The 16937-nt window shown below is 43.2% G+C and overlaps 1 protein-coding gene across 1 annotated transcript; it reads right to left on the minus strand.

Moving 5' to 3' along the window:
- Nucleotides 1–2553: 2553 nt before the first annotated feature.
- On the minus strand, nucleotides 2554–5874 carry Dopecr (G-protein coupled receptor DopEcR). The gene is made up of 4 exons (XM_076393203.1): nucleotides 5747–5874; nucleotides 4454–4673; nucleotides 3245–3674; nucleotides 2554–2866 (listed from the first exon to the last, which is right to left on the minus strand). The coding sequence occupies exons 1-4, from the start codon at nucleotides 5856–5858 to the stop codon at nucleotides 2687–2689; spliced, it is 942 nt and encodes a 313-aa protein (XP_076249318.1). The 5' UTR covers nucleotides 5859–5874; the 3' UTR covers nucleotides 2554–2686.
- Nucleotides 5875–16937: the final 11063 nt, after the last annotated feature.

The raw sequence follows: 16937 nt of genomic DNA on the forward strand, positions 1-16937 counted from the left end.
CATATTTTTCTATTAAAGTTTTTTGTAAAATACTTCATATGAATGAATAGATCATGGATATTGAAATTTAATACAAGAGTATTTTAACTCAAAGAAACTTGATGAGTTTTAAGGACAATCATGGAAAAGGATTCAGGTACAGCTACACGTAAATCGATGAAGACACATTTTGTAATCTACTGGACAGAAAATTCAAGAAAGCAATATGAAGTCTAATCTTTAAACGCCACTGAATCTGCTTCTGGAAATGTACTCAATTTCGAAGTACAATCTGAAATGATTTCTGCTGTTTTGTCTTCATATGGCAATTGAGATAAATTATGTCACCTCTTCCAAGAACAAATGTGTTACACAACCTCTTATTTATATCACTATCTTCCCTCTACCCACAGAAAACTGTTTCCCCCAAGTTTTTTCCTTCTTCGTTACGATATTTCACGTCCCCACCATCTGAATCCAAGATCAAATAAGAAATGTGGCGAGTTTTAAATTAGATTTCCAATCCTAAGAAACTACGACTGAGTGGACTTTATGGAACATCGACGCAGTTGAACTTCCACGGAATTCTTCAATAAGAAAACCTTGCAATAAGAAACTTCACCTACATTTTGCTTCTTACACGGTAATTTCTGTTCCCACTGCTCATAGCAAAGAAACAACCAACCCTTAAACAATTACCAAAAAACTTTCACGATGGTTGGATCTTACCTAATTAAAATGACCTAGATTCTGACACAGGACCGATTTACCTTCTCTCTTTTTACTCACTCAACTTTTCACAAGCAGACACTGTCTTTTCACTCTGTCACGCTGTTACTTTCAGCACCTATTAAGAGGATCATCCAAGATCAATTACACACAGCATTTTCAGAAGCAGATTCTAGAGCTCCCCAAAAATTTAGCTCGCAAAATAGATCTCAAACGGGGAGTCTCAAGTGACGTCAACAGCACATTCTTCAGAGGACTATTGTCTTCCCGTTTGAAGACCAGAAAGGGGCGTGTGCAAGAAAGTGGTTGTTCGATTTTCGTCCCAAAAGAAAGAGAGAGAGAGAGAGAGAGGGAGAGAGAGAGAGAGGCAGGGGAAGGGGCGTCGATCGCGTGGTCGAATATAGGAGGAAGCGTGTTAAAAAAAGCGTAAAATCGCCGCGAATCGGCCACCCCTTCCTCGATTTGTCTTTGGCGTTCTACGGGAGCGCAGATCGACGCGGCGTCGCATTCGTAGAGGCATCTCCGTTAATTGACCTAGTGTTCTCGTATTTTTTTTTTATTTTTTTCGTGTACATCAGCTTCCCATTCATCTTACTCTTATTAGTTTTCTTTTTTTTCACTCATGTTTCGCGATTGATTTCGGCCCGCTGGGGCGAAACACTTCCGCTCCCTAATCTCGCGACGGTGATTCGCACAGCTGCTCGTTTCCGTTTCGCGACTCGCTACGATACTTGTTGAGCGTCACCTTACGACGTAGATAGGCAAGTTTTCGAAACGCTCCCGCGCAAGTTCCATGAGGAATGACGAAAGCAAAGAAAGAAAGGAGAAGGACACACAGAGAGCGTCGCGCGAGCCCGATCGAGCGGGCCCTGGCGATTTTTCGATTTGAGCGAAGCGAAATTCGGAGACGGTGCGCAGGCGCCTCGGCGAGGACCTCGAGGGGAGTCCCCGAGCTCGTCGACGACACGAGCGAGCTCTTCGTCCTCCGCGGGACCTTTCGACCCTCATCGAACTGAGCCTCGATTCTTTCTCTCGTCCGTCCACCACGCCCGTTTCAACGTTCCCTTCTGTCTTAAGAATTAGTAAAGGCGTTAGGAGTACCTCTTCTCGACGATAGACCGTAAACGTGTCTGTGTATATAATCGACTATATTTAACTTGAAATCGTATAGAAAAAGGAACACCGTCACGCTTTATACGCTCAGGTGACTCGAATATTTAAAGAAGCGAGAAACGCGGCCAGATCAGGCACGCGTCATCTATGTCTCTTAAATACCTCTGTTTTTAATCATTTTTAAAAGTTGCATCGTTTAATCGTTAACAGACATTAGAATCGTAACGCGCGGCAAGGCTCGACGAAGTCGATAATTGAACTCGCCTAAAAATAGAATCGTAGATGATCGTTAAATTTAGTCTTCGAAGTGTCGATTTTATTATCGTAGCGTTCGATTACTCGTTGATTAGATTATTTATTGTACTCGACCGAGCTTCAACCCCGGGGACTGACTTCTCGCTCGGCTAGGAACGCGGCTCTCGGGGCGCTAAAAAATCATGTCGAAATGGGAGATCGCGTAAAACTGGCGGAGACACGCGAGGCGTCCTAACGTCGGCTGCTGTTGAACGCCGAGAGTCGAAGAAATCTGGATGTCTGAGTCGGTTGGGTCAGCGACGAGCAACCGTTTCGATCGTGTTTCCTCTAATGACACTTCGATCACGATTGCCAGGGTGATGGAGGTTCTTGATCGGAACCCAGACGGAACGTCGTAGCGTTTCACGGAACGAGGAATCTCAGTCTCAGCCGTCGAAGAAGACTCTGAGGGAGGGTGGCGGCGGATGCAAGAACAGCCTCTCAGGTTCGAGACGAACAGCGATGCTCTAGGAATGGGGCGCGCTGATAGAACGCTGACTCGCGCGAAGGAAAGCGTTTCCCCTTCTTCTTCTTCTTCTCGTAGGCGTTTTTGATCGCCGATTCACCCTTTTTAGTCGTCGTCGTCGAGGCCGAGCAGCTCTGGCGGAAGTCGTCGGTGACGGCAGCACAGCGTCAGACAGAGGACACGCACCGCCAGGCGGAACTGCGGGCTCAGGGTCCCGAGGACCACCGCCTTCCAGAAACTGTTCGTTACACCCAGCCACACCACCGCGAAGTGCAGGAACGGTACCTGAAGTGGTTGCAAGGGGAGAAGTTAAAGAATGTCTCTTGAAATGGAGCGAAGTTATGAAAATTAAAGATTGAATTCAAGATGCTGAATTTTTGTGTATATAAACCTCCAGGTATAAAGAATGAACAGACTCGATCTGAATTGCAAGCATTCTTGTCAAATCTTTTCCAAACTACGTTAACTTTCATTCACCCAACAGCTTCTACTTTTCCTTACCACTGTAGTCATCATCGAATCAATATTCAAAGAGTGCTTTTATAATTAATTAATACACAGGAAGTAATTCACTTGTTCAATGTTCAGATGTGACTCTACCTTCCTCCAGATTCTCTAAATTTCTTTATCTTAGGCTTAATAACGAAATGGCGTTGGATCTACCTGAGGCGGTCCGTTAACGACAGCGTATATCCGGAGACCTGCATACGGTGCCCAGGATACCCAGAAAGCCATCACCAGGATAAAGGACATGATGTGACTCGGATTGCTCAAGTTCTCCGAGAGCGCAGTCGCGTACTCCTTGTCGTGTATCAGCACGCCGGACCGTAGCCGCCTCATCATTGTGAAGATGTAGCAGTAAGTGTAGACGATGGTGATGACCGATGGGCCTAGCACGAGGATCGACAGTGTGATGGTGTAAGCAGCCATGTTTCCCCAGTCGAGCATACAGATGAACGCCTCCCGATCGAATATCGGCTTTTGGAAACCAAGCAGGGGCGGGCAGCACATCATCGCCACGCTGATCCACGTGAAGACCATCCAGCACTGGCATCGGGTTTTCGTTTGCACGGTCTCGTATCGTAATGGTTTTCTGTCAAACAGAAATCGCTCGATGGAGGACTCTGGTTGTTCATTAGGTGCTAGGGGAACTACTTAAAATTAGGTTTAAATTGATATACAGTAGAAGATCGATTAACCTGGTCTCAATTGGACTGTTAATTGGTGATAGGATAATAGAAGTAGAGTAAAATGTGGATTGAGGTTTGAATTATGATTTAATAGTAGATCATGGCAAAACGTCAAATTAGTTATCAGGAGGGTGTTTAGGGTCTTCTGTTAAGTCGATTAATCGAGGTCCTACTGTATGCTTTGTCTGAGGAATTCTACAGTGTTTCTAAATCTATGTTCCAAGATTGAAGACCTTAGATTCTAGGTCATGAGTTACCAGTAGTCTCAGGTGTGGCTAAAAGAAATTTAGTGATGGTTCTGAGTAACAATTCCTTGTTCCTTAAGTAGGCCTGTGTTACTGCTAAGGGAATGGTATTGTAATTAAGACTAATTCTACTTGTTTGCTTCTACATTCTTTGACTCTATATTTGACTATATTCTCTGACGCATATATTCACTACCAACACAAGTAGAAGTCTCTAAAGACCAAAATTCTCTCAACAAATTAAATTTCTCAGAAAAAAAACCTAAAAATAAGTGAATGTAAAGTTATTCATAAAAATTGTATATATAAGTAATCTGCTTCACCGAGAGAAAGCTATGAGTAATAGAAGCGGCACGCGTGTTTCAACAAATTCGCAGCACAAAGCACCGAGTAGCTTGCAGGAGCTAATAAGGAATTCTGACTACACTTGAGCATACCTGATGGCCAAGTAACGATCCACAGAGATCCACATGAAGGTGTAAACGGATACAGCCCAGAGGGTAACCTCCAAATAACCAACGAGACGACACACGATGTCCCCATAGACCCATCTTCGTACCAGAGCCGGATACACCGAGAGCGGAACCACCAGCAGACCACAGAGAAGGTCCGCCGATGCGAGAGACAGCAAGTAATAGTTTATCACCTCGGAGGGACCTACGCGGTGTGACACTCATTATTTATCTCGGCCAACGCTTAGAACGCCTGCGTTCAGCTCAGTGTTACTTTTTCAACGTTACGCGGTAACAGGGTCAGTAGGGCGATGCTTTAAATCAACAAGATTCGCGACGAAACTAAAGGGTGCCTTGGTGATAATGAATGTGAGAATTTTTTACAAGGATGACCGCGTGGTCTTGCAAAGACGATCTGGAAGAATGTGAAGACGTTATAGAGTCTGTAATTCTACTAGTAATCTGCTTCAAACAAGAATACATCTTCAATATAAGAAAGTTGCTACGAAAGTTATTTAATTGAATAGGTATGTTGAAAAATTTAGGTTGATAGAAAGAGCAAGAACACATGCAAAGAAAGAACTATTTATTTAAGTTATTTCAAGTTGTTAAATTAACTAGATATCGCGATTAATGATTGAATTAAAGAAGTTTGGAATGCATTATGCGAATGATAGCGCACAGTGTATCATTAAATTGTCGATAACTAATTGAGATCTGTATATTTTGAAAGATACAATTAACAGGCATAGCATTTGTTAATTCAAAGAACTCGTGCTATACAAATTTCTAATTCTATTGCATTTACTATAGTTATATGCTGAATATTTGTACCAACAATTCAGAAACACTTTGCATATTTTTTTAGCTAACTATGTAAAAGTATATAGATGGAAATTATGGGGAAAAAAGCATAGAACGTGAAGCATCTAAAAAGGTAGAGCTCCATATTGCTCCTTCATAAAATTCACCAATATTCATTTTGTAACGTGTACCCTCGTCTCTAATTTTTTAGATGCATCACTTGATATTCCGTTCTCCGAAAACTTCTTTAACCAGAATTTCAACATAACAAATGTTCTACCTATTACTAATTTATGTTCATCATTTCTACTAAAAAAGGGTTAGTACTTTTACACAAAACTACGAAATTTTCGGATGAACTAACGTATAGGGACACGATTCCTTTTTCTTTTATACTATTGTAAGAACGCTATTCTCGAATCAGTCTCTAGCATTCGTTCGTGCAAAAGTTTTGCATAAGCATGAGGTACTTACCACGGAAATTAAGGTAGGTGACGATGATGAGGAGATTCGAGAGGACGATGGCGACACCGACCACGAAGATGAGGCCCGCCTGCATGAGAGCCTCCAGCGAGGGCTCCTCCATGCCGCCACCCTTTCGAGCTGCATCCCCCCACCCGCCCTTAGGTGCTGTTACCCGTCACCCCCCCCCTTGGTTCAAGACTCTCTAAGCCAGCCAGGTGCTAGGCCCTCCTGGTAGCTCGCACCTGGTCCGCCTTCGCCTCCTGGACCTCCCTACTATCTCCTCCAGGTACCTGACCAGCCAGCGGCTGTCAATCCTCCACCACCAACGACAAACCCTTCTCACTCGTGCGATCTTACGCGAACGTACCTTCGATAACGAGGCAGTTACATCGAGGATCTTGATGGAGGATCGATACAGCCATGTCGCTGCAAGCAGACAAGTAGAACCGCTCTGATATCTCATTTAATTTATGGGGATGGCATCACGAAGCGCTGATCTGGCCAGAAACGATGGGCTGCGGGGGCGACGATGAAATGATCGATGCGAAGAGAATGAGAATGGTGAATGACGAAGAGAAGCACGTGAAGCTTTCGGAGCTAGCGTGACCAGTCGATTAGTGGGAGCGTGGCTCTGCGATATCATGGCTTCGGTGAATTCGGCTTTGGACTTCGCTTTGGTGTTTTCATTATTATTTAGTCGATATATTATGGAGGAGAGTTGCCTAGGTTGTACTATTTAAGGTTTTACTATTTAAATTGTATTTTCCATTTGACAGGGATTTGTTTATGAGTAGATTTTAGATAAAGGAGCTTGCTTTTTAAGACACCTTTTATTATGTGATTATAGTATTGTCTCGGAACAAGTTCACTACTTGTAATCAGTCACATACATAAGAAATGTAAGAAACTTATTTCTAAGATATATTTACGCCTTAGGAGCTGTTTGCCCTTCTGAAGTTGAGGACAAGATAAACTGAAAGAATAGTTCCAGGGGAACTTCAGTGTCCATCGAGCTTGTATCAAAACAACACTATAATCTCTTTTAACACTACGCCATACTCAAGAGACCAGTATGATACAGACAACTCTCCTTTAATTCGAGGTTTCCAAAGATTGATAATTCAAATGTAAAATAAATTAATTATATCACAAATACCAATATTAGAAGTAAAAAAAATTCTTCCCAAGCTTCAACGTCGACAATACCCCTATCAAAACTCTCCTTTCCAACAAATGAAACAGATATTACCCAATACCATACCACCCCCAATCTGAGTACTAAAATTTCAAATTCCAAGTCGCAGGCTACAGATACCAATCTACTGTTCACAACAGATACAAGTAAAACCCATTCAATATTCTACCAAACCCCTGCTACGTCACTGTCAACGTGGAACGATATGGTCCTTTCCCATTTCACTCGACACGCCGTTTACACCAGTGAATTTCACTCCCACGCACGATTTCCGAAGATAGGATCGCTTTGGACAGGACACTGGCTTAGGATAGGCTGTATTTCGGGGGCGGATCGTGCGAATTGAATTGCAGAGGGTAGGTTCGAGAGACGAGGGTCGCGCAGTGAGCTGCGTTGACCAAGAGCACGGCAACGCTGTCGATAGGCTCTCCCCTTTTCACAGGGCATTCTAGCGAGTGCCACGTAGCTCTACCCACGGTCAGGTGAAACTCGCAGGGCCAGTACACGCGTCCTCCCTCTAGCTATCGACCGCCATTCATAATTCAGCCGAGTCGATCCTGAATGGAGGAGGGCCGTATTATGTAGCCATCGTGTATGCCGTGCATTGCCGTGCTCGTACAAATTAAAGTGGAACGTCTGTATTTTATTCGGGACAGCGTGTGGCCCTGATGGCCACGAGCGAATTTCCCTCGGAAAACGCCAACCGTGAAAAACAAACGCGCCGAGAGCTGAACGAGACCAGTCACGGTGATGTTGTGTAGAAGAACCGAATATTGGCTTGCATTTAACTTTATTGTGTATTTTTTTCGTTCGATTCGGAGCTGCGTTTAATTATTTTTAAAAGTGTATTCGGTTATTCGAGGACTTCTGTAATTCTCGGGTGTCGAGTGGTTGAGGTGAATATTGTCGCGGGTTAATTTCAATTTAGTGATATTCAATGAAGTTGAAATTGCTTACCCTTTTTTATCGATTTCACAGGCTTTGAAAGCATTGGAGAATATTAATTTGTATTAAAGAAGTGTTTTTTAACCTTTTTGCTGGAGTCAAAAACGAGGGAAACACATTTATTTTCTTATTTTCCTATCACAAATAGAAATAATTGTAATCATAAAAGAGTCGAATATTTTTACACTCCCTTTCAATATTTTAATGATTAACAAGAGGGTCGAATGCTATTTTCCAAACACAAATTCGGAACAATTTCTCCAACCACAATATTATTACCTAAACACAGCCCCCACATGATCCTCTCTCCACAAACAAGTTTCGCCACAAAATTCATCGCATTTCTCATTATACGCTCCAGCAATCCACAGTCGATTGAAACCGCGTATCGAAACACTCGATAAAGCCATCCAACCATATCCGCAATTATCAGTCCAAAGATGTGCCTCATTAAACAATTTTCGACGTTGAAGAGTCCACCCTCTCCACCAGCGAAGGGAAAATTTTCACCTCTTCTGGTCTGAATGAAACCTACGAGACTATCGTACAACATCATCCAGTCATAACCGCGATTCTCAATCCCAAGATAAACGTCATTAAAACCCGCTCGAAACGGTACTCGTGCGACGATCATTAAACCTCGTCTCGTAAACTCGCGGATACATAGAGGAGACAGTCTGCCGTGGAAACCGCGCGCACTCGACGAGACAATCACCCTCGAGCACCACCCTATAGGGCAGCCAACGATCCTCGACAAAGTCAATCGAATACTAACGCGCATAACGTTTCTGGTAGCGTTCCACGAGTATCGGTAAAGCTCGTGTTCTCTTAGAGCACAGTCGAATATTTTCGACTGAAGTCGACGGATAACGATAGATTACAGGTAGGATGTCCCTTCTGTTCGGTTATCGAGCTTTCTATCGGATTGGCTGTGAAGGGAGGACCGAGGCGAGGGTGGTCTAGAATTAACCCTCGACGCGTAAATCGGTTCTTGTTTCCGCGAGGCGGTGTACAGACGGACGTAATCTACTGTGGTCGGCGATATTGTTTCTGTAGGCTGAATTGGGACAGAGATGCTGCTAACGATTATCGATATAATACTCACAATTCGAGTGGGGGTGGGTGATTGTAAAATGTGATACGCAGAGAGGCTGTGTAATATTGTATTATTCAGAATTAATTTTATGGAGGGGAACCTCGATGCATTCAAAGTACAATTATAGAGTCGAGATAAGGGGTTTGTGATTTTGTTCTGTAAGTGAATGATATGGGAGTATAAGTACTGGAGACAGTATGTGTATAGAAAATTTAAGACTTTTATAGGGTGTGAGTCTTGAAATCGAAGGAAATAGAATTTTGTTTTTTAGAGACTGATTTTGAAGTAGATGTGCTTCAAATGTAACATTAATTCAAAATAATGCGAGTTGGTAAAGATATCACTGACAGCTGCTCTAAATATCTTCAGTAGTGATTGGACAAGTAAATAGTTCGCGTGTACACGGGACACCCAGCGACAGTCAAGTCTGTTACATAAAAATGCGGGGCTTAATGAAGCCCCGACCTCGTAGCGCTCGGATTTAGAAATCACGTTAGAGTTTGTTCTCTTCTGCCGTTTCCTCTGTTGCCTTGTAACAGTCTTATCGGTCTTCGATGACACGTGACCCGATCATAACCAGTCTTTGCTTCTCCTTTCGTATCTAGGATACAGTTGCAAGGATGATCGCGAAACGATACTCTCCAGAAAAGGTTAAACGCAGTGAAGCGAATTTTTGTTCTCTGTGCTGACTCGATTGTGTGTCTAGAGACGACTACATAGAAAAGATCATACTAAAAGATGATAAAAATATTGTAACTAAGCACACGTGATGCTTAGAATAGCTATGGAAGATGCGCACAAGAGAATATATTTTCTCCTGAGAAATTTAACTTATCATTGGAAATGAATTTTAATTTTAGTTTTAATATTCATCCGTGCCTCGCTCGTCGTGTATATTCATGACGGAAAAAAACTGTCGTGTAATTGAAAATCTACTGCTGAATAAAAATGATAATTATAATGTACTAATTAGAGAGGAGGGAATATCAAAATGTATGAAGCTTTATAAATTGAAGTGAACGTAATTTTCATTTCATAAATGTAGGTGCTCCATATGGGAAAAAATAGAAACAGCATTCTATACAGTTGACACACGTAAGGAAAAAAGGGGAACGAGACTTTTTTTACGTTTCTAACAGGATCTTCTAAATCATACCGTAGTCAAGTGCACGCGTTGACGGCTTTTCAAAGTCAATTGTTCGGAAAACGAAGCCCCGTGTACAGAGGAAAAAATTTATCCTACCACTTCTACTTGTAGTTTTTCTCTCTAGAAAATGATACCTTCTTTCGAGTTGCCTACAGTCATGAAATATTATTTAACGTGTGTAACAAATAAACTATCTTAAAGTATTTTTATATTATTTAAGAGAATTTAATTATAAATGTCTCTTTAGTTAGCAAGCAATATTGCTAATAATAAATAATTTTCATAGTGAATGTAAGATTGCATGTACTATTTGTTAGAAGAATACAATGCGCGAAAGTAAAAGAAGAGAAGCCAAACTATTTCGCATACTCTCAGTCGTTCAAAAGATTTCCAAGACTAACGAGAATCTCAATTTAGAAGGCACGGAGAGAAAGACAAGCAGAAGTGAACGAGAAGCTTGTTAAGTTGAACGTTACTATTCTTCTACGAAATACTTTATCCTGTCAGAACAAAAGACCCTGCTGCTTCAATAAATCTCTGTATTGTTACTATATTTAATAAATATACGAGTCAAATAGAGCAACCATTTTAGGCCACATTTGCTCTATTCTATATAAAAAGAAAATCGAAATAGAATCGAAGCAAACTTTTCCTTCTCATAAATCACGCAACAGAGAATAGAAATAATAAGTTCGGACTGAGATCCATGAAGCGTTCTACTTTAAACTTTGTTGGAGAAAGTTCTCAGAGGTAGAGAGTCAATTCTTACAACTTTAAAGTTCTCCAAATTAATTCTTCAATTTTCCAGTCATTTAGAGCGACCACATTCTTCTATAATTTATGAAATTTTTAACACTGTTTTTGCATGTGTCGCGATTACAATAATTAACCAACTATCTGGAAATTGTATCCTAGGAATTTGCCACTTAAACTTTAATGGCAACTTAGTCTAGTCATCTAGGAATGGTGCCAAAGAATCGATCACGCAAGAACTCGACAAAATTACACATACAATGAGTCATAGTGCTCACTTAGATGCGACAATGTCGAAAATGGTATCGTTTACGAAGAAACACTTTTGCTGTCGACTTGATATGCTTCTCGACCGACTTCTGCGAAAATTACTCTCCTTATTGCTTCTACTACACAAAACTCAAAACTAAAGTAAAACTGGAGGAATTTTTCTTCTGTCTTATCAAGCCAGCTTCCCAAAACACAATTTAGTATCCGTTAATTTCGTCGACACAATTTCTGAGTCAATGAGTCACGCTTATTCTTCCAACAGCAAGTTATTCAAAGCAATCAATCCTCCCTGCTGATTTTGATCGAACGACAAATCATTCCTGACGTTGCATGTCGTTCGGAAACGAATTAATCCACGTGGCTGACTTTATTAAACCTTTAAATCACGTCACAGCCAGACTAGCGTCCCGTTTTCTGAATTTCTCCCTATATAGCCAAAGTTATTACGCTTTTCGTCGTGGTGCTTTTGTATGGTTTGATTAATGAGAAAACTTCCGCGATAAGGGTAGGGGGCTCATTTATCGGTATTCCTCGTTCCCGTAACCTGCGCCCGAAACGCATAATTGATCGCCGAAACGGAGAAATTTTCATATTGCAATATGGAGCAAAGCAATACACGAAATGAAATCGAATGTTGCTATTTTACGATCGAGTAGCAGTTCGATATTTTCAATTTCCCATTTTCGGACCTCGTATGGGATAGAATTCACGATAAGATAAGATTCGCGGTATTATGTGTGTATATTTAAATTATATGATCTCATTGCGGTTCGACAACAATTGTACGATTCGAAGGGTGTATATTCTTGCAACGTAATTGTTTAACGATCCATCTCTAATAACGAGTTCCACCACTTTTATCTCTTCACAATGCACGTTTTATTTCCAATTGGCTGATCGCGACGATTAACCCGTTAATTGGATAAGACGAGCTCCCCGACACGGCGATTCAGTAAATTCGTTTCCATGGAAAAAGCAAATGCACCATTATGTCGCGTGTTACGTTCGCTGGCAGCAAAGCGAGCTGATTCGCCTTCGATCACTCTTAAATGCGCGGGGCGCGTTTGTGGCCGAGAAGTGACCCAGTTAACAGGCTAAATAACGTTATTCTCGCCAGTGTATCGGACTTTCGTGTGCTTCAACAACAACGATTAACAGAGAACCGGACAGGTTGCTGGTGAGCAAACAGGCCACAAAAAGGGGGAGGATGAAAGGTGAAAGACGGGGAAAAAGAAGAGAAAGAAAGTGGAGAGTGAATGCCGCTCGGATTGGTGTCCCTTTTCCGCTGGAGCGTTTCAATTATCATCGGAGCAAAACGGGTGTCCTAGTGACAGACGTTCTTTGGCTTCAGCATTTTCGAACGGCTCGATAATATGGAGATCCGAGTCCCAGTGAAATTTATTTGGGGCTCGAACTTCTGGAGAGATTGGAAGAATCTTGGAGATTCGGAAGTTTTGAAAACGTGGGAGGTTTAGAGTTTTCTTTGGAAGATTTGCAGAAACTGATTGGTTTAAGAACCTTGGAGATAAAGTTATTCGCAGTTTTAGGAATTGATATTTCTATTTATATTTTTGGGTTTAGGGATTGAGTATCTGCATTTATTTTATGGGCGTGCACTGAACATTTTTTTGAGCTTGTAGATTTGATTTGGAAATATCTGTTACAGTAATTGTATGTTACGAAATTTTTATTGGTTAATTTTGGGTAACCTAATGGTTATGTATTTTAGTTTTTTTTTTTAATAGAAAGGCATGTAATTTACATTGGTTATGACTGAAAGTTAACCGAGACTGACATATGGTTGAGTTAACTCCTGATTTTTAGACACAACGTCCTACTAAAGTTCACTCTATACTATAATATACTTTACAAAGACGTCAACAACTTCTGTGGGTAGCAAATAGAACCAGATAGCCTATCGGGGAAAGCTAGCTACAAAAGCTATTAACCAGAGCACACTAGTCTTCAATATACTAAATATGATTATTCTCGTGACAAAAGAAACAAGATTCAGAAGTTCCTCATTTAATAATAGATTCACAGGGACACAATTGCCTTTATAATGCTTTATAGTAGTAGAACCAATACTTCCAACAATTTCTCAATCAATAAAATGCTTTAATTTTCACCGAACAAGTACTATTCTTCTCTCACGAGAAGTCCTCTAGAAACCATTAATGACAATGCTTCCCAGGGGACTTCTCCTGGGACACGAATAGCACAACCTTACCATTGAGCCTTTCACCCCCCATTTCCTTCCCCCCCAAACTTATCATTAAATCAAAGCTAGTCTGGTTTACTATTTACTACTACTGATATCCTCTCAAAAAATCCAAATCACCCACCGAGCTCAAAAACAGTCCTCCCACATTTTCCCCAAATTTTGTCGCAAAGAATCACATTGTCCCCGTGCAGCCACGAGTTCCCTCCCCTCGCGGTACAACCATGGAACATGCATCCCCGTCGGGCTGCCTCTGTTGTTTAGTTAACCGAATATTTGCCCAATGATGCGCATGTCGTGATAAGCTGACGGCAGCACACAGATAGGGCCGAGTCAATGTACATCCGGCGTCGGTGTACGTGTACATCTATGTATTTTCCGCTCTCCTCGCCTCGTGACATCAATTTTCGAACGGCACCGTGCGCACATGTGCGCGGCGTCCGTGTGCGAGCGCGTCGGTGGATGCACGCGCGCCTGTCTGAGTGAGCGCATATATCAAAGGGAAGCCGAACGTGGGCCACACTGTGAAAAGGGGATGAAAGGGTTCAGCCGGTGAAAGAGAAGGAAACGAAAGGTAAAGAGAGCCGGGAAGAAGTAAAATAGAAGGGGTGAGAGGGGATGGAGACGGGAGAAAAGGTAGAGAGGAGAGGGGTGACGCAGGGAGACGCGGGTGAAAGAGCAACAGCAGGAAGGAACGTGAAAGGAGAGGCACGCATTGTCCGCGGATCTCCTCTTCGCTGATATTCATTCACGTTTGATTACCGACGGCAGAGAATGATCCCATTATTCGAGGATCCACCGTCGAACAAGGGGCCACGGCGAAGGAAGCTTCGGAGCTGGCTCGAGACCGAGCGAGACTTAACCTCCGCCGAGTTCCCGCCGTTCGATGGTGGCAGAGTCCTCCGCGCGCGACGGAACTGCCAGCGAGGCGAGCTTCCGCCTCGCGAGTGGACAGCGAGAGGAGCACGCGGGACAGGTCGGTGAACAGTCGAACAGTCGGTGAACAGTCGGTGCTAGCGGGTGAATGAGAAACCGTCGGGCGATCCAGTGCACGCAGCATCCCTACATCAGCGTGACGCGCTCGGCTCGACCTACCCACTGCCATCTTTGGCCGTTTAGTCGGCGTTAGTCTCCGGTGCAGCACGTACCTCCTCGATCTCATCCTGATCTCGTGCACCAGCTCCTCGCCAGTGCCTCGGTCGCCGCCAGTCTCCGTCTGGGTCCGACCGTGCTCGCGCCACTTTCACCCCCTTCTGGACTCGAGCGTCGCAGGGGAACAGAGGCAGCGGGAGAGAACGCCGAGGGTAGCAGAGACAGTTGGGTAGAGCGAAACGGAGGGTGAGATACGGCGAGGGCACACAGACACAGAGACACAGTTAACCGAGGATCTTCACTGAGCGACGTCCTCTATCGCGGGACGCCTTTTCAACGTGCACATCTCCCGGTGCCCTCCGATGCCCGATCCCGACGACGACGCGAGGTCTCGTGACAAGCAGCTCGAACGGGACGCGGCTGTCAGCACGTAGAGCGCGCATTTGCGCTCGGCCGACCCGAGCTGGGCTTTACTACTACCCGCCTGAGTCCGCTTCTTTCCCTCGGCCCGGGAGCCGAGGCGTCGATACCGCGACGACGCATGCGCGCCACCCCCGGTCCACCCTTTCCCACCCGGGCATTTTCACAGCGCATTGGCTCGAAGCCTGCCGGCGCGACGCCACGGCGCCCTGCACGAACGCTCCTGCCATCGTCATTCGATTTTAGGCAGATTCTCGCGCCTCACCTGCCCCCCGTCGCTCGAGGCCCGCTCCCGAAACGGAGCCAGCATCCAGCGGCCAGCACCCACCAGCAAGAGACACGTGCTCCGAGATCTCGGTCATTGGGGCTGTTTTCGGTCGTTACGTGATCCTGCTTTCACTTGGGGACTCGACGCGGCTGCGTTGCCCGCAGGGGCGGTTTGGGGACGCGCGGGGGGAGAGGGTGCTCTGAGGAATTACATGTTTTGGGGATCCAGGGGAGCCTGGGGAGATGAATGTGCCACGTGCTGGTGGCGGGAGCTTTGGATGAGGTTGTGGTTTTTCGAGATTCTGGGGATGTGGTACTGCTTGAAAATTTCGAGTGGAAGTTTATGAATTTATTCCTGCATGATGTATTACTTTTGTGAAGTTGAAGCGCTTTTTGGTCACTGTTACTCGAGAACAGAGTTAGTAGATTTTTATTTTAGAAAAAAAGTATTCTCTTCGTTCATCTATTCACATTTATTTTTTAGATACTGATATCCAAAGTTTTGAATTCTCATTCTGCATTACAGAATTTCATTTCATTGCAATCTTATTCTTTTAATTTAATCTGCTTCTTTCAGAACTATAAACCCTATCTTGTAGACATCGAGTAAGCCATAAATTCTATTTTCTGAAAATCTGACTTCTGCTCTTTTGTCTTATAGCCACAGATATGAGTAATGGTACAAATAGAAAAATAGTGATTCAACATGAAAAAGTAAGTAGAAACTATAGAATATAATCGACATTGTGTACCAAGCTAGTCGGTACATCTGCACCCATGTTCAGGTCTAGGTACTTCAGGGGTCACGACGTGAGGGGACACTTCTACTTCAAGTAGAATCAGTGGTCAGACTGTGAATGCTCCTCTCGTAAACTGAGAGGCAGTTAAATGGGGTGCTTTCTGTATTCTCTAATTCTCTATTCTAGCGTAATTCGTACCCCAATCGGAGAAGGATACATATATAAAAGGCAGTAGCTTGGTAATATCCCGTACAAATTACTTTCTGATGACAACCTGAACCTAATGATGGAATCAATATTGTTCGCTAGTAAATAAGAGAATTGCGTGCACTGTGGTTAAATTTAGAAGCAAGAAAGTGAAACGTGAGTCTTTTTCTGATAGATCCGGTTACAGAAGAACTGGACAATTGATTTTACGATTAATGATCTTGGGCAAGGACAAGTCGATAGCTGGATTGCGCACTGGCAAGGTCTTCGTGTTAAAAACTTTGAGGCATATTACCATTAAGCAGTACAAACGTATCGCTTTTTCTTGGTAACGCTTACTTCAGCTTTCACCGCGAAGGATTAATTTTTAGAGGCTTGAGGTTGAGAAGGCCATTCGAGGTTCTGCCGCTTATCTGTAACTCAAATTTGTTTTATGAATTTGTAATGTCGATATCCTTACACGTAGATATCATTCAAGAATTTATGCCTCCATTTGGACAGGCGTCATTAATTATTAACTCGGTTTTTGTGCATCCATAAGGTGTCACTGGCGGTGCCGCAGCATCTAGAGATTAAAATTCCATTATGCAAATTGTATGCTTGTAACACCTCATTTGCATTCGATCACTTAACCGAGAACTTCCCATATATAACCGACGAATGGTGATACTAATGAGCATGACATTCATCAATTTTGGCACTGATTACCTCGACGTGGTGGTGTAGACGGAATGGAATCATTAAATCGGCACACCTGACATCATAACAGTCTACAGAAAACCAGCAAATCAATTTTCCTCTTCAAGATTGTAATACACAAAAATTGACAATTTAATCATCGTGTCTG

The sequence above is a fragment of the Calliopsis andreniformis genome, chromosome 3, assembly GCF_051401765.1.
Source record: "Calliopsis andreniformis isolate RMS-2024a chromosome 3, iyCalAndr_principal, whole genome shotgun sequence".
Classification (NCBI taxonomy): domain Eukaryota; kingdom Metazoa; phylum Arthropoda; class Insecta; order Hymenoptera; family Andrenidae; genus Calliopsis; species Calliopsis andreniformis.

Excerpts from the sequence above, each read along its gene's own strand:
- Dopecr (XM_076393203.1), bottom strand. The coding sequence starts at position 5,858 with ATGGAGGAGCCCTCGCTGGAGGCTCTCATGCAGGCGGGCCTCATCTTC. Across the intron at positions 4,674-5,746 it reads CACCTACCTTAATTTCCGTG|GTCCCTCCGAGGTGATAAAC; the intron begins GTAAGTACCTCA and ends CACACCGCGTAG. Across the intron at positions 2,867-3,244 it reads TCGTTAACGGACCGCCTCAG|GTACCGTTCCTGCACTTCGC; the intron begins GTAGATCCAACG and ends CAACCACTTCAG.